This window comes from Manis pentadactyla, chromosome 5 (assembly GCF_030020395.1).
Source record: "Manis pentadactyla isolate mManPen7 chromosome 5, mManPen7.hap1, whole genome shotgun sequence".
NCBI lineage: Eukaryota > Metazoa > Chordata > Mammalia > Pholidota > Manidae > Manis > Manis pentadactyla.
The window spans coordinates 163239039-163256305 of NC_080023.1; the positions used below are offsets into that span (position 1 = coordinate 163239039).

General features: G+C 42.6%; 2 protein-coding genes across 2 annotated transcripts in view; both read left to right on the top strand.

The window, feature by feature from the left end:
• Nucleotides 1–2638: 2638 nt before the first annotated feature.
• On the top strand, nucleotides 2639–6426 carry SRSF6 (serine and arginine rich splicing factor 6). The gene is made up of 6 exons (XM_036902242.2): nucleotides 2639–2882; nucleotides 3094–3242; nucleotides 4518–4642; nucleotides 4775–4983; nucleotides 5268–5351; nucleotides 5450–6426. Exons 1-6 carry the CDS (start codon nucleotides 2776–2778, stop codon nucleotides 5811–5813), a joined length of 1038 nt encoding a protein of 345 aa, XP_036758137.1. The 5' UTR covers nucleotides 2639–2775; the 3' UTR covers nucleotides 5814–6426.
• A 10182-nt stretch (nucleotides 6427–16608) lies between these two features.
• L3MBTL1 (L3MBTL histone methyl-lysine binding protein 1) overlaps nucleotides 16609–17267 on the top strand; it is a 32998-nt gene continuing 32339 nt past the window's right edge. Inside the window, exon 1 of the mRNA XM_057503006.1 lies at nucleotides 16609–17204. Coding sequence (XP_057358989.1) covers nucleotides 17021–17204 — 184 coding nt within the window. The 5' untranslated portion in view covers nucleotides 16609–17020. The remainder of the gene's footprint in view (nucleotides 17205–17267) is intronic.

A 17267-nucleotide genomic window follows, 5' to 3' on the forward strand; every position in this document is an offset into this window, starting at 1 on the left:
ATTGGGAAACCCTGTGAAGATGAAACCTGAGCAGACGTCTTTCAAAAAGGGTTTGAATTGGCTTAGCAACATTTGATTCAGTATCCCAGTTGGAACACACTTTTAGTTTGATCACCTCAAATGCTCTTTCAATCATATGGTTCACATTTCTTTCAAACTGTCAGCCCTGATAATTTCCATTTCTGAATTCCATTTCTGGAGTGACCCCTGCTGCATTCACTCCACTCCATGTAAACATACTTGAGTTGCCATTTTCTCCCAAAATCCATTCAAGATGAGCTTCTGGAATGCTAAAGTTTTCAGATATAAGACAGCAAAACCTATCAGAATCCAGTTTACACCTCCTTCCAATCACATGCTTGGGAAATTCTTTTGGTTTCAAGCTAACATATGTAAGAATATCCATTGGATTGAAAAAGCTACAATTGTGCATTCTAGACCAGTTTTAATAATCTAGGTAGTTATGGATTTGAAGTTATTCACTTTCTTCTGGATCAGATTGAGGAAACCCTCCCTCTCATGCTGACAGACCCCTGCAGTTACCTCCACAATTTAGAATTAGCAGTGGAGTGATCTTTATTTGCCACAATTGTAGGTGTCTAAAGAAATGAGCTCCCATTCTACACATACATCATTTCTCCTTTAAGTTGTTCTTCCAAAATATCAATAGATGGGCGTTGGCTTTTCCATACATCAGCAAGACTCCACAGAATGCTGATGGTCCAACGCTCCCTTCATATCATGACATGAGACTGTTTCCTCTTCTGTAGTAGCTGCTATTTGGGTTTTTCTTTAAGAGCAGCCAGTGGGTTCTGGGTAAAGAGAAATGAGAAGGTGAAGGATGATGTCAGCTGCATCTTTGTCTTCAGGTAAATGAACTCTAAGGAGAAAGGAGGCAACACCCACTCCCCATAGTCATCTTTTAGTAAGTACTACCCCATTACCTTCCCAAAAGGAATGTTCAAACGAACCCCTACTATATGAGTGCCATGTCCTGGTTTACCTCCTGCCAATAATAAATCTGAACAAATTTTAATATACTGACAATTTGGTAAGTGAAAAAGTCTTATCACATTGTTGGATTCTCCTTTTTCTAATGTGGGCAAAATTGTAATATTTCCAGAATATCTAGCCTGGCTTTAGTACATCTACATATCAATAGGTAATTACCTGGGCAACCAAGGGCATGTCTGAACCTGAGAGGTTAAGGGGAGGGCTTCTTCCAGAGCAGAGGAGAAAGACAGCCCTGGACTGCAGTCTGTAGCAATAAACAGGTTTTAAACTTTAGTTCTCCCTTTGACTGATTTCGGTTTTTAGAGGTATTTTGCCCCAGGACTTTCTCTCCCCGGACTTACACCTAATTACTATATTCCATGAAATTTTTAAAAAGATCTAGCAATTTATCGTACCTAAATTCGGGCAGACAGTATAACCTCTACCACTAGATGCCAATATTAACACTTCCCCACCCCGAGCCGTGACAATCAATAGGCCTCCAGATTTTGTCGAATGTCCACTGGGGGGCAAAATCGTCTCCTTTCAACCAGAAGTTGAAGGCTATCAAGGCTGCACCGCTGAGGAAGAGCCGGAATGTGCGGAAATCCTAAAGAGCCAGGATTACCTCAGCGATACCCTTTTCTCCACTTCTTCAGCCACTCCTTCCCAGTCTCCTCCTGCGCACTTAAGTCTCAGAGAACCCCAGCGTCTTCTGCTCTCTACCTAAACTTACTCCTTTGTGATTTTCATCAAGTTCTACAGCTTTAAACGACATCTTAGTGATACACTCAAAAATGTTTTTTTTCTGCCACACAGAAAAGGTGCCTTACAAATTAATGGGAGGAAGGCATGGCGTTGGGACAATGGACTACCCATGTGGGGGAGAAAAAGAGCGCCCCCCTGTAGGAGGGCTGCTAGGTCTTGGCCAACTTTCTTGGGCCTGAGTTTTTGGCCGTGCTTCGTGTGCGAGCACATACAGCGAGCGTGGGATTGCCATGTACCCACCGATCTACAGGTGACTCCGGCTGCCAGCTCCAAGAAAAACCCCTAAAGGGAGAGGGAACGTGAAGGGTGGCGGTGAAGGCTGAGACCATGAAGGCAAAAGAAGCCAGCAGGGCTGTGCGCTAGCAACGTAATCCCGGCTGCGCTACCACAACCTCAGCGCGCAAAACCCGGATTACGTGAAATGGGACAACCAACTATATGAGAGCGCGCTATCCACCAAGAAAACAGTCTGAACCTCTGGATGGAGGAAATTGCACCCTCGTTTTAGTGGACCAATCAGAGACCACAGACACATTTTATGACAACCTCGAGAACCAATAAAAAACGGGAATTCTCCAAGCCCGCCTCCCAAACGCCAGTCCCGGAAAGACCAGGCAGAAAAGTTTTTTATAAAGTATAAATTAGAAGACAAGTCCGCGCTGGTCAACGGAATTCTACGTCTACAGAGTTAGGTGCAGAAGATTTCGTGAGCAAGCGGAACGGCGCTTCCCAGAAACCTAGCGGGCGGCGGACATGCAAGTCACCCTTCTACCCAAAGCTCCCGAGCGGGAGACGTGCTGCGCGCTGACGTCACGCGCCTGGCCCCGCCCCGCGGACGCCCGCCTTAAGGCGTTGCTCTGGCGCGCGCCCGCACCATTGTGTGGCTGGATTCGGCCGCCGCTGTGGTGTTAGTCGTGTGTTCGGGCTCCCGCTGTCCCTGCACACGCACCGCGGCTTCTGTCTTGCGGTCCGCCGTTCGACAGCCAGCCTTCGGGCCCTCCGCCCGCCACGAACATGCCGCGCGTCTACATAGGACGCCTTAGCTACAACGTCCGGGAGAAGGACATCCAGCGCTTTTTCAGTGGCTATGGTCGCCTCCTCGAAATAGACCTCAAAAATGGGTGAGTCGGACCTGAGCACCGCTTCTTCATGCTGCGCTTCGGGCCTGGTGGCGGCAGGGTCCCCCAAAAAACAACCGGCCAAGGCCACGGCGCCGCGTGGCAGGGCCTCCAAGATGGCGGCGGCGCGGGTCCGCGGGAGCGTGCAGGGGCGGCGGCCGCGCGCACGTGCGCGTCCCCTAACGACGTCCGCCGGCCTTCGCACCGCCCCCAGGTACGGCTTCGTGGAGTTCGAGGACTCCCGCGACGCCGACGACGCCGTTTACGAGTTGAACGGCAAGGAGCTTTGCGGCGAGCGCGTGATCGTGGAGCACGCCCGCGGTCCGCGCCGCGATCGTGACGGCTACAGCTACGGAAGCCGCAGTGAGTCACAACCCCGCGCGCTCCGCGTCCTTGGGACCCTGCGGGGCGGGCGGGGAGGGGGCCTCCCAGCCCGGGCAGGCGCGGTGGCCGGGGTCGATTGACTCCTCTGTCTCCGGGCCCTGCTGCCTTCACGCCTGCCCGGGGCAGCCACGGGACGCCGGAGCGCGGGGATTGGGTTGTGGGTTTTGCTTAGCAAGGGTTTGGGGATTTTTTTTTATGCTAATTTGGGATGGGGTTGGGGGTGGCTTGTGCTGGGCCCCCGTCAGCACTGTCGTGAGCTCTGCCCGCTGAGGAAGTGAGGGGTGGCTGTAGTTGTATCCCCCCCCGCTTACCTGTCAGTGCATTAGCTAGAAATGTGAAAGTCAGCGTAGAAGTTTGGCGGTTGGCTGGGTTGGAGGTGGGGTGGGTAGAGAGAAACGGGAGGAGTTTTGAGTTTAGGTCTTACTTAAAGTTATTAATATTGGCGGGGGCCAAAGAAAATATTATTTTGAACTAACGTGGTATGGTACCACAGAGTCAATATAAATAACGCTATAACGCTTTATGCGGTATTTAGTTGGGGCATGTTGTGGGAGGAGGTGGGGGGATTTTGGTTGTTTGATGTTGAAATTGTTGCATGTTGAATTCAAACTTTTAACAAGTCCTTGATGTTTCAATTTGAAAGTGACCAATGGGGCTGAGGCTGTGTCCACTGAGGCTAAGATGACTGCCTTTCCTGATTGGCCTTGGCTTTTCCATACATTGTGTGACCCTTGCCCTATGACCCTTTGGCTGACCTTACCGGAAGCCATGACGACAGCAGCCTTTTGCCATTAGACGCAGGGTGATGGTGAGGATTCCGAGGGTTAGACAAAACTGGTTAATCTGAACTAGGTGACTGTTACCTTGCGTGTTTTGTGGCCAAACCACCACCAAAAACCTCACACTGTGATGTAAGTACTTAGTGTAACTAGTAAACATTTTTGTAAAATGTAGAAATGCATGTAATCAGTTAAGTTTTATATTTTACAATGTTCTGTAAAATAAAACTTAGCGAGGTAAATTGATAAAGGAGCAGTCACTCTCTAACAGATTGTAGGAGAAGTTCAGTTGGATTTAGTCTGTTTGACTTGCCCTTAATTTAATTTATGGCAAATCACAACTGTATCGAAGGTTTAGCAGTATAATAGCAAAGTCCTACTCCAGTAAATAAAAGTTAATATGTTTGTACTAACTTTCAAAAACATGCATTCCTGTCATTACAAAGCATCTAACTGTTCTCTTCATGTGATAAAGGTGGTGGAGGTGGATACAGCAGTCGGAGAACCTCTGGCAGAGACAAATATGGACCACCTGTTCGTACAGAGTTCAGGCTTATTGTAGAAAATCTTTCTAGTCGTTGTAGTTGGCAAGATTTAAAGGTACGTGCTACAATTTGAGATAAAAATAAGAATATTTTTTAAAGTTCGGCTCTTGTTGCATTGCTTCTGAGAATCAAGTACAATATGAGGAGAATCTAGATACACGTGTCTGACTAGTCTTGTTGCTCTCAGGATTTCATGAGACAAGCAGGTGAAGTAACCTATGCGGATGCTCACAAAGAGCGCACAAACGAAGGTGTGATTGAGTTTCGCTCCTACTCTGACATGAAGCGTGCTTTGGATAAACTGGATGGTACAGAAATCAATGGCAGGAATATTAGGCTCATTGAAGATAAACCACGAACAAGTCATAGGCGGTCTTACTCTGGAAGCAGATCAAGGTAACTTGTTGAAAATTATGGAGAGGGAAGGAACAGTAATTGTAAAGAACAAAAGAAATTAAAAACTGCAGTATTTCAGTCAATGCTTAATTGAAGTAGTTCAGTTTGTAGTTTCTTTTGGAGGGAACATCATTGTGTTCTTTTGGATGTTTTGATTGTGCGTTTAGTTTGTAGTAAGTAACCATTTTTTGTTGGTTGTTTTTTTTGTTTTTTTGTAAATAGTACAAACATTCACGTTAAGATGTATTGAAATTAAAGTTTTATTGTGTTTCTTGTATTAAAAGGTCGCGATCTAGAAGAAGGTCCCGAAGTAGGAGTCGCAGGAGCAGCCGCAGTAGATCTCGAAGTATCTCTAAAAGTCGCTCCCGGTAAATAATGAACTGTTGGGTCTTTTTCTGAATGTTACTGTACTTGGGTGTTCTGACAAGATACTAAAAAAAAAACAAATATGGCTTTTCTTGTCCAGATCCAGGTCTCGGAGCAAAGGTCGATCACGTTCTCGATCAAAAGGCAGGAAATCTAGATCAAAAAGCAAATCCAAGCCCAAGTCTGATCGGGGCTCCCGCTCGCGATCTCGAAGCAGATCTAAGGATGCATATGAGAAATCTCGAAGCAGATCTCGTTCTCGATCTCGTTCCCCCAAAGAAAATGGGAAAGGTGATATAAAGTCAAAATCTAGATCAAGGAGCCAGTCTCATTCCAATTCGCCTGTACCTGCTCCACCCTCAAAGGCTCGTTCTGTATCCCCTCCACCAAAAAGAGCTTCAAGATCCCGTTCTAGATCTCGTTCAAAGTCAAGGTCACGGTCCAGATCAAGTTCCAGGGATTAACCCAGAACTCTGTGTTCTTTGCACACTATTACAGAACACTTTCCTACTTGCTTAGGCAGTTATTCTTCCATGTTTGTACTTGGCCTCTTCTGCAAGAGGAATCTACTGAAAACTGGGGCACACAGAAATTTGATTTGTGGCCAAATTTGATGAAAAAAATGAGGTTCTAAGGAAATGGTGGCATGAAGTCAAAGACCCTCTCTCCCTTCTTTGTAGAATTAAGAAAACTTTGATTTTATAGCTTTTGAGCTAAAATAACTTTTGTAAAGATTAAGCTCGTTTAGATTTTTTTTTAAGTATTTCAGCAGGATTTGCTGCAGGGGTTTTGTTGTTTTGTTTGCTTACTTTTAAATTAACCATTTCAAGCTTTGAATACTTAAGGCTTTAGAGGGAGAACCCAATTTTCAATTATGTTGGCTTTTTATAAAGCTTGAGTTATGTAAGATTTAAATAAAAGTTTGCTACCAAGATGATTTGCCTTATTGAACAGGTCACTACTAAATTCCTTTAAACATTAATTACTATTTGTGGAACAGTGTAAATTATACTTAAAGTGTGGAAGTGTGGAAGAAGGCAAGCCTCAGACCAGCAATAAATTATTCAATTTGGATAACATTTTGTGCTGTTAATCAGATTTGCCAGAGTCATATTTGCCCCTTCACAAGTTCAGAATAAAAGATATTTTGTAGTCAATCTGTTAATACAATTTTGCCTAAATTAATAGATGTAAAATAATGAAACCTTTAAACTTAAATTTGATTGAAGTCTCCAAGAAACAGCTCCTAATACATGGGGTCTTGTTTATTCTGGAAGTGTATAATTAGTATTTTGTTAAGAGTGTGGTTCCATGGTCCTTGAGTTTTTTGTGTAAAAACGGAAGTCGCCCTTTTTGATGAGGAATTTAACATACTGTTCAGAGTGAAAAGGCAGATGTTGCATTTTCTGCTGGAAGGTGGTTATATGTGTAACAGGCATTTAACAGATTGCTTAGTAAAATCAGTTGCCAGTTAAAAGTTCTACCCGAAGTCCCCTTTGTAGTTGGGGTTACATGGTAAAAAGGTCATCCTTGTAAACTTTCCAGTATGTGGTTTGTTTAAAAAGTTTTTAAGTGGGTAGACCCTAAACTTGTACTTTGCTGTGAATGCAGTGTAATGAATAATGGGAAGATAATTACAACACTGCAAATCTGTAGGACTTACTGGGTTACCAATTAGTCTACACATCCATAAGCCTAATTAGTTGGAATTGCAGTTTGAAAAAAGAATTCTATCTTGTTTAGAAACTTGAATTTCATTTAAAACACTCATTAACCTTAGTCTGAGATAAGGTGTAGGTCACTGAGCTCAACTTTAGTTTTTTCCTAGGAGCTGTCACTATGTGTAAAGTATCAAGGGCTGGGCTCTTGGCACACTTCTCATTGTGCCACAGGTGTGACGAGAAAGCAGAACGAGTTTTGGTGTGTGGGTCAGGTTCAAGTAGTCCAGAGGCATACCTAATGAAATGAGTCTATAAACAAACTAAATCAAAAACCTAGGTGTCGAAATCACAGATAGTTTAGGAATACTTGATAATGAGTAGAGGGACTTGTTCTTAAGAAATTTCTGCGCTTCCTGTTATAAAACTTGGAGACTAAACTTGGGAATATTAGTTCCCCAAAAGGTTGATGCTGCCTCCATGACCTTACTTTCTTTGATACCTTCTTTATTTAGATGTTACAAGAAATGAGTGGGTTTTTTCCCCTGATATAAACTGAAGGATTTGAGAGAAGAAACCAGTTTCTGTGATTAAAATTCATTATTTTGCCTATTTGAAAGAACAGAAGTTATGACTTAGGAAGAGGCAAACCTCCGCTGCCTTTCAAAATTTGCTACTTAAGGACAAGCTGAAGAATTGGCTCTCACTGTGCTTGTCTTGTTTTTGGGAAAGAAGGAAAGTTAAAACCCCAGCCTATTAAAAGGAAGAGTTGAGGGGGTGGGGAGGTAGTAATATTGCAACATAAGATTTGACTTTCGAAAATATGCAGCATCCTTCAAGTGGATTTTAATGCGCTAATGTTACATTTAATTGACTTGGCTCCATTCTTAGCTGTCCCCTTCTTCGGTGGGTAATTACATAGGTAAATGCCTGCACCCATAAAAGTTCTCCTGCACCATAGGAAGTAATAGCAGATAGCAACTTAGTAAAAGATATTTCTATTCCATACCTGTCAGCCTACATGATTAAACATGGTAGGCCACTGTGTTTATAACACTGGCCCACTTGAGAGCAGAGTTGGCTGGTACAATGTTTAGTTCCTTAACTAACTTAATAGAGTCCCACAGTCTCTATACAGTGCACCATGTGTTGATCTGTGGCTAGATTGAGTATTAAGCTAACAGCAAAAACAAGTGAGCAACTTCAGGATTTCCCTTTTGCCTGATAGTTTGTTGATCTACCATAATGCCTTTATGGCTAGTCTGAATTCCACTGGCTCCTGTGAGTTAGTTCCACTTCTCTGTTTTTACCATCTTTTCATCTTGGTATCTTTCTCCCAGTTTGTTAACCTATTTTATGCTTTGTCTCAATAAAATGCTGAGGGAAAGGCTTGTTTTGAATTCATTGTATATTCCCATTTAACACCAAGTATTTGGCAAAGGGTTTCTTGAATTGGAGTTGCTTTTGGCAAGCCATTCCTGACTTGAGCATGAGAAAAAAGGGTCTTATTTTCAGTCCTCAGACATGAGTTTAGGATCAACATGGGTGGTTTTTCTTGGGGCAAGCTATTGACTCTTGTGCTTCATTATCATCCATGAAATTGTACAGATAAAGCCGCTAGGTCATGAAGATTAAAGATTAATATATGAGAAGTACTTGGAACAATGCAACCTGCTATAATGAAGGATTAAACATCTTTTTTGTATTGTCCTTTATTTTCACACAAAATTTACTATTTGTATTTTGTAGCAGTTTGAACATTTTCCATGGCAGTTACTTCCATAAACTAGGAGGTTTTAATCTTTTCTCAAGTTACTAATTTCCCTAATTTAGACCTGGACTACTCTAAACTTTAGTAATTTATGGTTAGGAGCCATCACTTTTTTAACCTTGCTTTCAAGAAGCATTTTCTGACTTTACTCAGTTTCTGTGGTTGCACCCAGTTTCAGTCCTGTGGCAGTTGAATGTTTTAATTACAAAAGTAATATGTGCTTGAAATACAAAATCTTCCTTTGTGCCCACTTACTAAGGGAGCTGCTGTTAACAGTATCTGTATTTGCCCAGACTTCTGTCATAATGCCTGTGCCCTTCAATAAGCTGTTGGTAGCAATAGTCTACAATTTTTTTTTTTTTTTTACTTAACATGCGAACACAGATCTCCTACTTCAAATGTCTGACTGGTATGCTATTAAATGGATGTAATCCTTTGGCTTCTGTAAAGACATGAATGAAAAAAATATTCAATATACAATGAAAATTAAATTTTAGAACTCTTACACAGTTTAGCACCTAGTAATTCACACACTAGATTTTGAGCTTTTTGAGGCAGCCAGTGGATCTTGAATAAAACGTATCTTGTATCCTAACACCATGTATGCCTCCTTTCCATAAAAGAATGAGTTGATAGAATTGTGTGATTGGTCTTCAAGATCCCAAATACATAGCTTGTTTGGATTTGGCTATATAGCCACCTCAACAAATGGACCCTCCAGTATAGTACTTAATAAAGGGGTTAATTTTTTACACTTACAATGGAAAGGAATCAGTATTCAAAAAGGAGAAGATATAAAAAGGTAATACAGTAAATTGTACCTTTGGTCACATAACCCACTCACCACCCCCAGGAAGCCAGGATTCTAGTTTAAGTCCTGGAGATGCAAATCTATAGAGAAATTCACATTCCCTAGGTAGTTTCATGATACCTTCAATTTTATAAAAGTAAGTGGCATTATAGTTTAGGAAAATTTTGTTGTAATCACATTATTCACTGTTAACATTCACCTCTTTTTACCCATTTTCCAGATCACATCTAAAGAAGTCATGGTATTAGTATTTAAATCCTGGTTCAGTTCTAACAGCCCCTAGTGTTAAAACATAAAGCCTATTTCAGATATTCAGTTCCTCTTAGTGAAAAGCACTCAAGAAATTATGTTAAGGCTCAGAGATTGAAGAGTGAGACTTCCTATAATTTTGGTAAGATATCAGACTTGGGAAACTTGCAAGTATAGTACAAAAAGATACACCATTTTCCCATTTACTAGTTTAAGTTTCACTTCGTTTTTTTATCCTGAACCATCGAAAAGTAAGACATCTTGCTTTATCCCTAAAAACTTGTGTATTTCCTAGGAACAACATTTTTCCATATAACTCGTATCTAATTAGCAAAAACCGGACATTGGCATTGATGTAATAACATTTAATCCACAGTCCATATTTGTGTTGGATCAGTTGCCACTATGTCCTTTATATTTTTCTCCATTGGTCCAGGATCGTTTGCTGCACTTTGTTGTCATGGCCCTTCAGTCTCCTTTAATCAGGAGCAGGTCCTCAGCGTTTTTCTTGAACTTTGTCATTTTTTGAAGATTAAAGGATAGTTACTTTGTGGAACTGCCTTCACATTTGGGTTTGTCTTGAGGTCTCCTCATGATTGCATATTTTGCAGGAATAAGAATAACTCCTCAATAACATATCTAGTGGCACATTGTAACAATATCCTGGTTTGCTTGTAAAGTCACTTTTTCCCTCTTATGATAATTTGTAGGGCATTGCAGTGACTGGAATCTATTGAATAGCCAGTTCCTTATCAAACTGTCACCCACTGTTAGTGTTTATTGTTGACTTCTGAAGTCCTGTTCATTAGTATTCTACTTTAAGGAAGTGCTTTGTGTTAGGGATAGACTTTCAAATGTAAGGTCAAAAGAAAGGTTTTTTGTTTTTAAAAGGGGAGGGAGCGGATCATTTTGAAGTTTTGAGAGGTGCTGAAGGGAGAGCTTTGGCATCAGATGATATTACCACTTGAGAATGACTCCACTAGTCCAGGGCCAAAAAGGAAGCAGGAGGCAACTTAGAAGAGGGGAGTGTGCAGAGAAGATAAGATGTGTACTCTTCTCTAAAACTGCCTTCTTGGTGAGGGGAGTAAAACCTGTTGTCAAAATACTTGGCGCAGTAACTTCTAAGTACTAGCTGCCTTTATTAAAACAAATGGTCAAACCAAATAACTATTGAGGCCAATTGAGAAAAAGACAAAGCAGAGTTGCTGAACATGGTGCCCCACTTGTTCTTTCTAGTCATTTGTGAACAGCCATGAGTTTTAAGTACATTGCTTTTACTTTTATAAAAAGAATTTTCAAACACCAGCTAGAGAACAGTACAATAACCAGCCATGTACTCATACAGCTTTGACAGTGTCTATTAGGCCTGTACACTTGTCCGATAATTTAAAAGGAAATCCTGAACATTTCAGCTGACTGTGGTTCAATATATACCTCTGAAAAGACACTAAGTCTCCTTAATCTATAGGGTCCCCTTCTTTTCCTTCCTGGCTATATATTTGTTGAAGGTCACTGGTGAGTAGAGTTTACTACTCTTGGTTTTACTGATTGTATCTTCATAGTAGTGTCGTAGACCTAGAGTAATGGTTCTCAGTGTGGCTCCTGGACCAGTAGCATCAGCATCATCTGGGAACTTGTTAGAAATGCAGTTTCTTGATCATATTGGTAGCCATTGATGATCTTTCTGTAGATGAAGTAAACCATGATGTGTGAAATACTTGAATTGGGGCCACTGTATTTCTCGTTGATGTTCTGTCTTTGATCAGAGGGAGTCAACTGAAGTTACTTTCTGAGTTCTTTAGAAACAATCCTAATTTTGCCAGCTTGCTTTCTGGTGTGGTAAGATTTCCAGGCTCATCTGCAGTTACTCATCAGGAATCAGCCATTTCTCCAAGGAGCACTGGTTATTTTTATTTGAAAATGGTATTTAGCAACCACAGTCTGGGCCCTTAACAGTGTTCACTACTACTGCTAGTTTGGTCTCCCTCTGGTACTGTTGTAAAGGTCCTCTTCTCCAGGTTAAACATCCCTTCCCCCCCTGTTGCAGTGCAGCAGTTCTGAATTCCCTGACCATCTCAGTTGTCTTCATGTACCCTGATTGGTGAGTTTCCCTTACAGAGAGTAGGGCCCACCAGTAGACATAGCACTGCAGATTGGCTGACCTGCTCGGAGCAAAGCAAATATGTTTCCTTGCTTCCCTGACAGATGCTCAACCAGTTCTGACAAAGGGGTGAAGAAACAAATACCCCTGCAGAGTCTATTCTACACCTTCAGAGGGTTTAAAGTGGATGTGTCATCTTGCTCAAGGTAAACAGTAGAGGAAGAAGGAAACTCAGCCTAGATTTCAATGTAATTTGAGAGGACACAACAGCATTGTAATTAGACATGAGCAGATCTCAAATTTTCATCTGCTTTGGCTTTAGATAACTATCCCTGCACACCCAGCATAGCTCAGCCCACATAGCTGTGGCTATGATTGTAATAAAAATTATTGATGCTCATAGGTATTTTCAGGAAGCCTTCGAAGAGTGTAACACTCTGAGTCACCAAAGACCAAACTCATATTCAGTAAGCACTTACTAGAGGCTTCACTGGATGTGTGGTAGATTAGATAACTCAGAAATTTTATATGCATCTGTGTGTTCCTATTATCCCCATCTGCGCCCATCATACATGAGCAGAGTACTTCCTGTCAGTTGATTTCAGCCAATGGAATTTTGGCAAGCATGACATGTTTGGTAGGCTAGATAATGCCTTCCCCTCCACCAAAGATGCCTACCTTCTAATTCTTGTCACCTGGGAATATGTTGCCTTACAAGGTAAAATAAGCCTTATAGATAGGATTAAATTAATATCTAGGAATGGGGGATTATCCTGGTAGGTCCAGTATAATCACCGTAGGGAGGCTGGAAAGTCAAAAATCAGAAAAAGTCCATGTGAAAACAAAGTCACAGGTTGGAAGATGCAACACTAGTAGCTTTGAAGGCAGAAGGGTCCACTGATTCCTCCAGAGCCTCAAGACAGCACAGCCCTGTCCACACCTTCATCTTGCGAAGGTCCTCTCCTCCAGGCTAAAAACCCCCTCAACCCATTTGGACTTTGAAAGTGAAACCCATCTTGGACTTCTGACCTCCAGAACTATAAGATAATAAATTTATGTTGTTTATGCCACCAAATTTGTGGTGATTTGTTACTGCACTACAGGAAACAACTATAGGCTTAGGAAGTACTTGCACAACTGGGTTTGGTCTTTTGCATGTGCCATTGCCATGAGAGTAATGTACCCATCAGCCCACTGGTCTTAGGAGATAAGAGACAGCAGTCAAGCTGCCTGCTCCCCCAGCCACCTACAGATTGAAGCAGCCCAGCCTAAATCAGTCAACCTAAACCAGCAGACATGACAGTAAAACAGGATTGTGTGCTGCTCAGTTGGGGGGTGAGCAGTAATAGCTAACTGATACACGGTGCCAGGCAGTTCTACTTGTCTTTACAATGACGCAGAAATTGTTATTCAGCATTTTATAGATAATGAAACGGGATTTGTCCATGGTACCAAAGTCAAAGATTTAAAGTCCAGTTACTTAATTTTGTCTAAAACAGGATAGATACCTTCCCTTTGGCCTTCCATTCCCTCATTCTCTGCCTGTCCTGAGCCCCAGGAAGCTAACCTTACCTCTGTTGACTCCATTCACATACCCCTTTGCCTTCTGGTTTCCAGTCAGGTTCTGCTATTAGGGAGCAGAAGTAGCACACAGGAGGGAGGAGACGGAGGTTGGAGTGTTCTCACGGCTCCCTGACCCCTGCGTAGTTAAGGCCGGTGGTGGCCCTCAACTGAAGGAAATACTCTCTGCTCTACACAGCTCACTCTTGTTCCAGGACCTGGTAACCACTGCCACCTCTTGTCCTAGCCCCATGGTCTAATGTTAACTGATTTTCTGACACCCTTCACATGCCTTTTTAGACTTTTATTCTCTTCAAATTTACTCAGTTGGAGTATGCCATCTGTTTCCCAACAGATAAGTAAATGAGGCAGTATTTCATATTTTAATGGAGTTTAAAACATTACATTTACTGATGTATATTAAGTAAAGTTATAAAAGCTTACTTCATTGCTGTTGAAAGTCAGGAAGAGGTTCCTGAATGAAGTGCACCAAGAAAATTGATTGTTGCCCTTAATAGCTTAGCTTTTCTAAGGGAGATACCACCCACTCCCAGCTTCCATACCTGGTTGTACAGTCCAGGCACCTGACCTGTACCAGAAAGCCAATGTGTTCCTTAAGTGGGGAAAAGGGAGATTAGAAGATAACATTCTAGCAAACTCATTCCAAACAACTGGTTAGAGCATATGAAGTGCTATAGACCGAACGTTTGTCTCCCCAAAATTAATCCATTGAAACCTAATCCCCCGTGTTATATTTGGAGCCAGAGCCTTTGGGAGGTGATTAAGTCATGAGGGTGGAGCCCTCATGAGTGGGATTAGTACCCATATAAAAAAACCCAGGGAGCTCCCTTGCCCCTTCTGTGGGATGATGAACACAGCGAGGAGATGGCAGTCAGTAAGCCAAGAGGCAGACCCTCATTGGACCCCAGATCTGCGTTGACCATGGACTTCTCAGCCTCCAGAATAGTGACGTAACTTGTTACAACCCACCAGCTTACCATATTATGTCATAGCAGCCCAAAAGTACTGATAGAAAGGTACCTGATAAATGAAATCAGAAGAGTGCCCGGAGAGCACAGTCAGAGCAAAGCAAGAAATAATGGCTTCTACGGAGACTTGGGGCTCTTGGGTCACCTTTCCTAAGTAATTTGTCTCCACTTGACAATTCTTTGGGGGGGGAAATCATTTGGTATCCAGTGAGACCCATTTTGGACTTCTGACCTCCAGAATTACAAGATAATAATTTTGTGTTTTAATCCACTAACTTTGTGGTAATTTGTTCAGCAGTGATAGAAAACGAATACAGCTTGATCAAGAGGTTCTTTACTGTTGCCTTCCTTTCCCCCAGGGGCAAAATGGGACCTGAAGCTAATCATATTTGGATGCTTTTTTCCCCACCAGTATTGTCTGGGAGTGGGGGGTGTCCAGTCTTTATACAGTAGTTTCAGTTCCAATTCCCAATATCACATGGACCCATGGACCTAATCCCATCTCCTGTCTTTCCGTGTATGACGACACCTAATCCCTAGCAGCTGGTTCTTGTCTCTATCCAGTAACTTCGAGGACAAGAGACATCAGGCCACCACCTCGTTGCTCTGTTTCCCACTGTTTACAGCTCCTGCTGATTTCCCCTTGCAAGTTCAGGCATGAATGTACTCTGCTTCCTTCTTCACCTGCTTGCTTCCTTTCTTGTGATATTTAATCCAAGATTTTGGGGTGTTTGTGGTAGAGAGGGCTCCCTATTAGCAAAGTCTGCCATGTTGCTGGAACCAAAAGTGTTTTCACGTTTAAAGGGCATATCCTGATGATTTTCCTGAAATGCCTGGGCTCCCCCAGTGTTGTATTAAAATCTGTAGGAACAGAAAGGTGTGGGCTGCTTACAAACAACGGTTTTCTCCGTGTCTCTATTACCAACTTCAAAAAACTTGGATCCACCCTTCCTTAGGGCTTTAACTTGGGGAAGACACTGGGGGCTATTGACTTGTAAAAGAGGGGGCTGTCCCTTGCTCCTGAGGGCAGACTGGACGAGCAGAGCAAACTGGCTATGTAATAGAATCTTCTTAAATCATCAATTTGGGAGGGGCTCTCCATCTGAAGTGTGTGATGAAGCCCACAAAAGGTGTCAAGACCGTCAAAATACTGTGAATGAGCAGAAAAATGTCTCAGCAACTCACATTGGCATTTGTTCCCGCATCCCACTAGCTCAGATTCAGCTTGGCTAATCGCTATCAAAAGATATATTTGTTATTGAGAAGCCATGTGTTTGTGTAGTTTCACCACTTTCTTTTAATCATCTGAATACCTAAAATAAACCTTTTAGAATCTAGAACAAGCACAGTCTGGGTAGCAATGAGAAGAAAAGTGTGTGGATGGTTGTGTGTGTATTGGTGTGTACAGAGACTTTCATTGTTATGGCAACCAGCATCCTCAACTGATGCAATCCTGTTCCCAATAATATGAGATGGGATTAAAAATTGACATTGCGGCAAGGAAGAACACATGTAATGTGTTGGTGTGGCAACCAGAATAAAGTCTGCATAAATTTGAACCTGATGATAATTTGAGGAATTTGCCTACAATTAATTAGGAACCCTTTTCTCATCTAGACTGAAGTCAAGAGACAAATTTGATCTATGGCCACAACCTTAGGCCAAATGAACTCAATGTGTTTTTCTGTAAAATAAGGGATTAGGTTAAATCATGAGTGTGGGAGAGGGGCTAGGGCTCTGGTCTGTACCTAACGTCTCTCTGTTTTCATCTGCATGCAGTATATCACGAGTCAGTTAACATTTATTGAGCACCCATTCAGTGTCCAGCTCTGTACTAGGTGGTAGGGATACAAAAACTAATGTTGCCTACCCTCTTGGAGCTTGCAGTCTCTTAACCTCTTCAATTAGACGAATCTATGAGAAGTTCCTGTTGTGAGGTGTGCAAGAAAGGTTTTGTGCTACAAGGACTAGTAACGGAGATTTGACGAGTGTTAAACAAAATTCAACCATGTAAATTTGAAGATCTAATTGGTTTTATTAAGTGATTCATGAATTGGGTAGCATCTCATCTAGCAGGTAGAGAAATGCTCCGAGGAATTGTACCAAATGGAAGGTTTTTACAGACAAGAGCGAGGCAAAAAGTTGTCAGCAAAAGAAGAGATTAGGGATTGTTTCAGGTAGAGTCACCCTTCCTTGGCAGGAGCAGGGGGTCTTATGAAGATCACCTCACTAGCGATCAGGAAATTCCAGACTAACTGGCTTAAAATTCCACCGGGGGGTAAGGCTGAAACTACATTTAGGTAAAACGTTAAGCCCTAGCTTGGTGACTTGGTCCAGGAGAAGTGACTTCATGCTGGGCCTCTGTTTTAACACTAGTTAGATAAACAAAGGATTGAAACAGAAGCAATGACTTGTACAAGGCAGCACCACAACAGGAACCATTACTGAAAACAACCAGGAAGGCAAAGCCATGTGTCCCAGGTCAAACCATCAGCCAACCGCAATGGGGTCATCCAAACGGAGGCGCGCCTAATGCCGCCCTTTCTGCCAGGCAGGGCCAGGGTTGGAACCCAGTTCGCGTGGGGCCTCCTTTCCTCTGGTCCTACAGCCCTCCAGCACCTTCTGAAGCCGTTTTCTGACGTTACTTGGCTTCCGCTCTTGAAGTGGGGGACAGGCGAGGCGGGAAGAATTTGGACAGCGCCGCGACCGGGCCAGGGTGAGTGCGGGAGTGCAGCCTCGTCCTTTGTCACTGACCACTCAGCTCGGGGGACTCACCAGG

Excerpts from the sequence above, each read along its gene's own strand:
- SRSF6 (XM_036902242.2), top strand. The coding sequence starts at position 2,776 with ATGCCGCGCGTCTACATAGGACGCCTTAGCTACAACGTCCGGGAGAAG. Across the intron at positions 2,883-3,093 it reads GAAATAGACCTCAAAAATGG|GTACGGCTTCGTGGAGTTCG; the intron begins GTGAGTCGGACC and ends CACCGCCCCCAG. Across the intron at positions 5,352-5,449 it reads ATCTCTAAAAGTCGCTCCCG|ATCCAGGTCTCGGAGCAAAG; the intron begins GTAAATAATGAA and ends TTTCTTGTCCAG.